The sequence below is a fragment of the Strigops habroptila genome, chromosome 1, assembly GCF_004027225.2.
Source record: "Strigops habroptila isolate Jane chromosome 1, bStrHab1.2.pri, whole genome shotgun sequence".
Lineage (NCBI taxonomy): Eukaryota > Metazoa > Chordata > Aves > Psittaciformes > Psittacidae > Strigops > Strigops habroptila.
Window position 1 is genome coordinate 18,260,833 of NC_044277.2, and position 9,693 is coordinate 18,270,525.

The following is a 9,693-nucleotide window of genomic DNA, read 5'->3' on the forward strand; positions in this document are numbered from 1 at the left end:
TTTAGAAGAGAAAAATGTTTTAAATAAAGAAGGGAGTATTAAACATTCTGATGTCTCTAAAATAATAATTTGTGTGTAAGAACACCTAAAATTTCTGAGGTAATTACACTATGGAATAAAGCTGCAAATAGTTTTTGCCTTTTTTTCCTTTATTAAACGTTTTAAATTTAAATCTTTGCTGCCCTCGTGTGGATGTATACTGTGTTTTCTCCTTTTGTTGAAATGGGCAACGGGCAGATTTTGTTAGAAAAGCAGTACATTCAACAGTATTTATACAGTAGGCGAAGGACATTTCAGATTCTGAACTGGTGCTGTCAGTCTGAGCCAAGGATCTTGAGCAATATAGCTGTGAATACATTTGCTGCACTTTAGTTCTGGATAACCAGGAGTGCCTTGAGCATTAGGAATCTGCTGCCCAAGCTCTGTCCGGAGAAAGCTGCCTTTGCAGCTGGTAGAAGGTGATGAAGGTTCCTCCTAAGCCTGGTAATACGTATCGCAAATGATCAGGTGGATCTATCCAGAAGGAGCATGCAGTATTTCCAAATGCATTTAAGCTCAGGGTACAAGACAAACCAGCAAACTGAGCGCAAGTCTCTAATATACCAGCACACAGCAGCTGTAGGAGCAATGCTGGTCAAATGGTACAAAAACAACAAAAAAGGAAGAAAAATAACCCAGCAAGAGCCAAGTTAAATAATTATTTTCATAGCTGTTACTCTGGCGTACAGACAATTGCTGTATATATTGTCATGGTGTTTTTTTAGGAGTTCATGTTGGAATTGCCTTATTACCTATATGTTACTGTACCATTACCTATATATAATCATACCCTCAGAAGTTGTGGTACATTGTTAACTAATGATAAGATTTCATTGCATAGCGTATTAGTTGCCCATCCACCTATCAGAACCAAGTGGTCCAAGCAAAAGTTTAATGAATAACACTGTAAAGTTACCAACCATTGGGATAAATTACTTACTTAGAAAATTAGGACTTACTAATTGTTAATTTAGGAAGCAAATAAGAAAACTGAGTTTTATAATATTGCAATAAAGGGTTTGAATGAATGGCTTTGCCAGTCTTGCTTATTTAAAGTAACCTGTGCAGAAATATGAGGTACGGAATGATAGATAAGCTTTTAAAGCTTTTATCTGCTAGATAATTGAACACTGAGTCCAGCTAAGTTTCAGGTCTTTCTTATGCCCTATACATTACAGTGTATGCAGACAACTTTACAACATGGCAGCATCCTGCTGCTTCCTATGGAGAGAAGGGCTTGGGGTCAGGGCTCTTGTTCTCTGGAGCATTACACATGTTGAGGTATGGGGGAGGCCATGCAAGGCTCCCTGCAAATGAGGTTCTCCACACTCGACCCATGGCACAGAGCAGAGGGAGCTGCTGCCATCCCATTCCCACTGTTCTCCAGTTAGGGAACTGGGAGAGATTGGCTCCCAGATCCTCTTTGAGGTTCTCCTTTCTGTATCATAAACGTCTTGTTCTTCAAGACATCTGTAGCAAGATATTCAGAAGTTACTTCTGTTCACTGTGCTTCTGGTGACAAAATAAGCACTGTAATTGAAATCTGCATTTAATTAAAGTTCTCAGGAGTGTGGACTTTCAGCAGCATACTTTGAACTCTCTAATATTTACTGTCACTTTTTTCTTACTAATCTCTAGTCTCTCTTTTGTTCTAGTAACAATATAGGAACCAATGGTTAGCCAAGAAATATACCTTTTATATTCAGTTTTATGGTTAAAATAACAGTTGGAATTTGGGACTCAGCATCGCCAGCCATCTGGCTTTTCTCTGTATGGTTTAATATTCTCCTGAAAATATTGAAACTTATTCTGTACAACAGGGCACTTGGAAATATAGTAAGCAGCCAAAGAGCTCACTAACAGGAGAACAAATTACCGGATATCAACAGCTTGGTGGTACTGCCTCAGGTTGCTACTCCATGGCACTTGTAAAAGAAGGTAATTTGCCTTTGGTGTGCCTTGGGCCAAAAGCAGGTACAGGGACAATTGCTGCAGAGCAGCAGAAGCACCATAATGTGTTCATAGCACAATGACATGCCAAATCACTGAAATCTAGTCCAGTTCATGTCTATTTTAAGGATATCGTGTGGGGAGCATGCTGGCAATTTGATTTGATGCTTATGTTACAGAAGCTGTTTTGTAAAGCCTAGACAAAGATACAAAGTGGGTTGTGGGCCATTTTATTTGTGCTCTCAAAGTTTTAAAGGAAAAATAATAGGATCTTTCACTACCTTAAACTTACAGTAAGCATTTACTCTAGTTCTCTGGAGGAGGTAGTAGAGAAAACTAAATGCGGCACTGACTGGAGTTTGTATTTCTTTTACTAATTGGTCTGTACAGTGAAAAACCTCAGAAAGTAAGATCATTGAGCAAAACTCCAGTAAAGCTCTGATTGATTCTGCTGGTCTTCTGAGAATCAACTGACCAGCAACACTGGTCACTCATTTCAAATTGTTTCTCCTCATCTACTCCTTTCTCAGTAAGTATTTTGAAGATTTGGGTTAAAAAAACTAGGATATTTAAAGTGCAAGTTAGAATTCAGTGTTGAACTATATGTTCATCCCAATTCTGTGCCTTACAATGTCCCAAATAGTAGAATCGCGTAAGAAAAAAAAATAAATAATGGAAATCTGTATAATTCAAACCATCTTGTTATAATGCTATTTTGTGTCAAGTATTCCTTCCTTCTGACCTCATTACGTGTGCCTAGTCATTAGATACAGTGTTACTAAAGAGTTTTAACTTAAAAGCTGCTTTGATTAGTGATTGGTCGGACTGAGGTTTTACTGTGTAGGATTAACTAGATTTAAAAATGGCAAAATGCCATAGTAGCATTAATTCCAGACTTTAATGAGAAGCAGAAGTAAACTCCAAGGACCCTTATGATTTTAATATTGACTAAACTCATGTGCTCATTACCTTAATGTCCTGTCCTATTTTATATACAAGTATTCCAATAATTCCTAGCGAATTGTAGCCTAGATGGCATATTATAGATATATAATCTGAAGTATATTACCCTATATTTTTAAATAATCATAAATTTTGATAATTTTAGAATCAGATTTATTCAGTGCTATTATCAAATATAAATGTTTCATACTGGTTTGGGCCTTTTTAATTAAGAAACAATATGGAAGTAAGAGAAAGCCAGTCTAGCAAACATTTCTTCCTATTAATACCGTACTGACAATGTAGATGAAAAATGCATTTTCACATTTTTATGTCGTCTGCTACTTGAATTTCCTTTTACTGTTTTCTTATGTTCATTTAGTTCTCCTGTAAATTCATGAAGTTAGCAACTCTAGAGATTAATAATCTTAGTTTTTTACCATTGATCACATATTTCAATATATGATACTGCCAAGAAAACTCAGACTGTTGTCACTCCAGACAGCATTAAGTCATCTCCTTAAATCCTACTAGACTTGCTAGGATTTAAGCATATGCTTAAAAGGGAACATGTTGCTGAATGAAGGCCTTTGTATTTAGCATTTTTTCAGTCCATAGTATCTTTGCGGAGATAATCAAAGGGTCCTGATTTATTGTTAGAAGTGAACAGAAAAAAAGCCTTTCCCTTCCCAGGAGCCTGAGAATTTTTTCCCTACATTGATCCTGATTTCCCAGTTTTGGTTATTTTTCAGTGAACTTCCAATAGTAAGAAGCATGTAAGGAAATTTTTGTTTTTACACAGTAATATACTGTGAGAATTAGGCAGTGTACTAAGAAGCAGTAACAAGAGTTATTCGCAGAGGCAGCACTGTTTCTGCCAAAGCACATAGGATGACATCCAACCAAATACATGGTCTGTAATGCTTAATTTCTTATTGAAATCATGGATGTATTGGAGTTGACTTAAATAGGATTACTCACTCGAGCAAGTTTACGCAAGGGTCTAAGGCACGTATCCAGCTTTCAGTGAATTAAGAGTCTACATACTTGTTTGGCTCTGGGCCCCAGGCACTTGCATAACGTTGGTTGCGTGAGTTACCCTGCCGAAAGTGAGACCTACATCAACATGGTTAGTCATACCAGTGAAATGTGCCTGTAGAAAAGTGATGGCAGTTGGGGATCCTGCTTCCTCTTGTATCGCATTGAAAACTTCTGTTTTCACAGATGATCGAAGCTCATTAGCCACCATTACCTCTGCAGTCCCCATTGATAATATCTGTGCCACTGAGTTTTTCAACTACAGTCTAATGTCACTTTTGTATTCTTTACTTAGTTGTCTCATTGATACTATTTGCTTTTCTCTTTTTTTCAGGGAGAAGGCCAACAAAAACAAAGGACAAGAAAAAGAAGAAAAAGAATTTGATGGAAAGGGCTCAGAAGCAGCACAGCATCTTTTTAGCAACAGATAAAACAAGCCAGTAAGGACTTGATTTTCTTTAATATATTTTTTTGCAAAGTGCACAAAAGCTGCTATATGCTCCTGCCCATGGATGCACTACGGTTCAGCTGCTTTGACAGTATTGGTGGCAAATACCTTGTGAAAAAATAAAAAAAGTCCACAAGCTTCTTTGTTTTATTTATATATTTTTTATTTTATTTTTTCTTGTCATTTTTGACCTGAAGACTTCAAGGTCAGGAGCACACTGAGTTGAATCAGTGGAAGTGGTGCTGAAGGGCATCAAAGCTTTTGTCCTGGCTGCCTGGGCGACATGTTGACGTGGAAGGGAAGCAGGAAAGAACCTATGTATCACCATTAGGCGGACTTGTGTGTTTTTAAATAAAAAAAGAAGGAAGTCTTGGAGGTGTAGGTACTGTTGCATTTGTGGCCTTTGTTTCCTATATTTGTATATTTCAAGAGTAAATAGATATGACACCTACTTAGCGTTAATGTACACTGTTCTGAGCATCTGCTACATTGAAACAGTTGTATAATAACAGTGCTTTAAGACAACATACTGCGAGAATTACTGCTTAGACTTACAGAAGCACAACAGACTCTATGTGTATATATTACTCTGTCTACATATAAATGAACATATTTACTGTACATCTATGCATTTTTATGTATAATACTTTATACATGTTTGAAGTTATGTCCTGTTGGTTCTAGTAATATACTTTAAAATAATCCAGTAAATGTTTCCTTTTTACTATGTTTTAAGTATCTTCTCCTATTTCTCAACAGTTACAGACTGGATTTTTTTTTCTCATTTGTAAGGCACATTCAGATGGCTAAACTACCTTGTACTGACCCTCTCAATGGAATGTCAGCTCTGAAGTATACTTGCCAGACTGGTAAACAGCATCTTTTCCAGATGCTGTTTTCCACTCTTCTGTGCTCCTATCTACTCCTAACTACTCATTGGTGTAGTTTGTCTCAGAAAAAGAAGTGTAACTTTTTTGAAGATGAGGCACGATGACAATAGATGTTTTGAGTGTCAGGAGAGAAATTATATGGGAATTTCTTGGTATCTAAGATTGTATGTGTAGTTTTTTTCAAATACAATGCACAATGTTTTATTTCTGTTAGTCCTCATCCAGTCAGATACAGCAAACAAATACCTGAATAGGGGAAAAACAAAAGAAAAAACTGTGCGAGTTCTGTCATTCAAAAGCATAGCAAACACCAGTGTCCCAGTATTGCCAGTTATCTGTAGAAGTTTAGCAAATATAATCTGCATCTGGTGTTTGGATTTTTTTGTAAGGGAGAGGTGGGGACAATTTTCTGTGGAGGAAGTCAAAATGACTCAGGATGTGTAATTTGGTAATCTAGCATTATTGGACTTGCATTCAAAGAGGCTTTTGAATATCTGCTGGGAAAAGCCCAAACTAAAATGGCTGTCATTTATGCTGTCAAAGAAGTTATTCTTGTTCTAGGACTAAAACTTGCATTTGACCTACACAAAGCAATCAGAAGGTAAAGCTGGTCACAGAACCTTACAAAACTTTTTGACATACACTTCAGAATAATCCCACAAGTCTCAGTTTTATGGGTTATATGCTTTACATATAAACTAGGGAAACAAAGCATCTATAAGCACAACTATGTCCATATTTAGCTAGGACAAGTGTTGCTACAAAAATGTGCAGTGGTTAGGCATGTAGGAATGTTCCATGAAGACACTTATGGACTTTCACTCAGCCATATTTCATTTAGAATATGTTCATATTTAACTAGAACATAATAGTACTGAGGACAGTAAAATTGTTCTAATCCTGGGCTGCTATTTTGGACCTTAAATGCTCACTTAAAAAAGAGAAAAAGACAGTAAGAACTGTAGCTGCCTGTTCGCTTATCAGTTGTCAAATTTGGCTGTAAATTCAGTGAATGCCCTCATACAATCCTTCTAGTAGTGGTTGCAAGTATTGTATTAGGCATGTCATGAAAAGAATGCTACAAAATACAATAAAATGATGTCACAAGATTCTGAGTAAAATATTTTTGGTCCTTGTTAATTCAAAAAACATATTCCTTTGGATATGCATATACGCATACAAATTGGAGTAAGTGTGTGGATGCAGATTTTCTCCCACTGGAGTTGAAAATTTGAGGGTTTTCCAAACATCTATTTTGTTGATACAACATGTTTGAAAAAGCATTGTGCGTTAGATATACATTGATTTCTCTTGTCCCAGTCACCTTTGTTAAAGAGTTTTCTTGAGAGTGTAGGTACAAGAAAGTCATCCTGAAGTAGCGAGTGCCCTCGTGTAGTTTCTTCTTTGTCCTAGACATCTGTTTTTATCCTGGCTTTGCGTGGTCTACCCTATCAATATATTCATAGCACTGGCAGTTTTGTAGGATCATACTTCTCCTGAGGTTAGAAAGGACCATTCCTTGGAAAAGGTTCTTAACTGAGAGGGTGGTTGATCACTGGAACAGGCTCCCCAGGGAAGTAGTCAAAGCACCAAGAGTTCAAGGAGCATCTGGACAATGCTTTTAGTCATATGGTATAGTTTTAGGTAGTCCTGTGAGGAGCAGGGAGTTGGACTTGATGATCCTTATGGGTCCATTCTAACTTGAGGTACTCTATGATTCTATGACCCTGGGAGATCTTCTAGTCCAAATCTTTGCTTGAAACAGGGCTAACCTTGAAGTTATATCAAATGTGCCTGAGGTGGAGGATTTCACAGCTTCTGTAGTCAGTGTTGCCACATTCAACTGCTTTCACAGGGATTGTTTTTGTTACTGCAATTTATGTACATTGCTCCTTATCCTTTTGCTGTGCACTTCTGAGAAGATTTGAGTTCAATTTTCTCTCTGTAAATCCTGATCAGGTATCTGAAGCTTGCTTCTGGATTCCCCTTTAGCCTTCTCTTCTCAGGTGAAACACCCATGGTGTCTTTGGCTTCTCTTTGGATGTTTCGTGCTGCAGCTCTCTAACCAATTTAGTGACCATCCAGTGAATTTGCTCTCTTGTACTGAGTACCCCAAACCAGGCAGATTATCCCAGTGGTAGCCTCCTGAGTGCTGAGAAGGTCCAACCTCTCCCGGACTACTGCCTTTTGGAATTCCAGAGACAATCCTCACAACAGCGGCGTTCATGTTTCTGCTGGGATGCTTGGAGAACTGGGGACAGCTCTGGGAGAAGACTGGTTTATGCTGCTGTTTCAGGATCTTCAAACACATACTTGGTAAAGTGAAGATCATATTTTCAAAGCTGGATATTGTGAAAATACCCTGTGCCCACTCTGCCTCTTATTTCCTTTACATTTAACCTTGTAAAGGTCTTACTTCTTTTTTGGTAAGCATCTGATGAGGTAGAGATGCCACCTTTTTCTCCTTTCGGTGCTGTCATTACTTTTTGAATCTGTTTCTCTCAAACAGTGACAGGATTCAGAGCAGTGGAGCTTCTGTGTTCACAAGGTTTATATGCCCCTAGTTTAATGATCAGCTATTGGAAATCTGTTTAAAAACAGAAAAGATTCAAGTTAATAGGATAAAGAACTTTCCATGCTGTAATCATTGGTTAAACAACTATTACATTGCTATGATGCACAAAGACTTCTTTTTGGACATTATACATTCCTCTATATCTTATTCACCTGTCCCAGAAGACACAATTGCATAATCCCACTCTGCATTTAGGACCTCTCTATTCTCTAAAGAGAATAGAGTATTCTAAAGTATTCTAAAGTATACTTATCCTGACCTAGCATCCATCTCTTTAAATTAAATAAATGAACCCCCCCCAAAACCCAGATGCAAGTTTAAAGCAATTATTTAGAATCGTAGAATCATAGAATAGGAAGGGTTGGAAAGGGCCTTAAGATCATCTAGTTCCAACCCCCCTGCCATGGGCAGGGACACCTTGCGCTAGACCATGTCACCCAGGGCTCTGTACAACCTGGCCTTGAACACCGCCAGGGATGGAGCATCCACAACCCCCGTGGGCAACCCATTCCAGTGCATCACCACCCTCACTGTAAAGAACTTCCTCCTTATATCTAATCTAAACTTCCCCTGTTTCAGTTTTAAGCCATTACCCCTTGTCCTACCACTACAGTCCCTAAGGAAGAGTCCCTCCTCAGCATCCTTATAGACCCCCTTCAGATACTGGAAGGCTGCTACGAGGTCTCCACGCAGCCTTCTCTTCTGTAGGCTGAACAGCCCCAACTCTCTCAGCCTGTCTTCATACAGGAGGTGCTCCAGCCCTCTTATCATCCTCGTGGCCCTCCTCTGGACTCGCTCCAACAGCTCCATGTCCTTTTTATGTTGAGGACACCAGAACTGTACACGATACTCCAAGTGAGGTCTCACGAGAGCAGAGTAGAGGGGCAGGATCACCTCCTTTGACCTGCTGGTCACGCTTCTTTTGATGCAGCCCAGGATACGGTTGGCTTTCTGGGCTGCGAGCGCACACTGCCGGCTCATGTTAAGCTTCTCGTCAACCAACACCCCCAAGTCCTTTTCTGCAGGGCTGCTCTGAATCTCTCCCCCGCCCAACCTGTAGCAGTGCCTGGGATTGCCCCGACCCAGGTGTAGGACCTTACCCTTGGCTTGGTTAAACTTCATAAGGTTGGCATCGGCCCACCTCACAAGCGTGTCAAGGTCCCTCTGAATGGCATCCCTTCCCTCCAGCGTATCAACCGAACCACACAGCTTGGTGTCATCTGCAAACTTGCTGAGGGCACACTCAATCCCACTGTCCATGTCGCCGACAAAGATGTTGAACAGGACCGGTCCCAACACCGATCCCTGAGGGACACCACCCGTTACAGGTTTCCAACTGGACATCGAGCCATTTACCACAACTCTTTGCGTGCGGCCATCAAGCCAGTTCTTTATCCACTGAGTGGTCCATCTATCAAATTGATGTCTCCCCAATTTAGAGACAAGGATGTCGTGGGGGACAGTGTCGAACGCTTTGCACAAGTCCAGGTAGATGACGTCAACTGCTCTGCCCCTGTCCATCAGTTCCGTGGCTCCATCATAGAAGGCCACCAAATTGGTCAGGCAGGATTTCCCCTTAGTGAAGCCATGTTGGCTGTCACCAACCACCTTGTTGCTTTTCATGTGCCTTAGCGTGTTTTCCAGGAGAAACTGCTCCAAGATTTGCCAGGCGCAGAGGTGGGGCTGACTGGTCTGTAGTTCCCCGGGTCTTCCGCCTTCCCCTTCTTGAAAATGGGGGTTATATTACCCTTCTTCCAGTCATCGGGAACTTCACCTGACTGCCAGGATTTTTCAAATATGATGGACAGTGG

The 9,693-nt window shown here is 39.8% G+C and overlaps 1 protein-coding gene across 1 annotated transcript in view; it reads left to right on the forward strand.

Moving 5' to 3' along the window:
• Positions 1 to 6,430, forward strand: part of RSPO2 (R-spondin 2) — a 113,021-nt gene extending 106,591 nt beyond the window's left edge. The window contains exon 5 of the mRNA XM_030508172.1: positions 4,304 to 6,430. Coding sequence (XP_030364032.1) covers positions 4,304 to 4,413 — 110 coding nt within the window. The 3' untranslated portion in view covers positions 4,414 to 6,430. The remainder of the gene's footprint in view (positions 1 to 4,303) is intronic.
• The last annotated feature ends 3,263 nt before the right edge of the window (positions 6,431 to 9,693 follow it).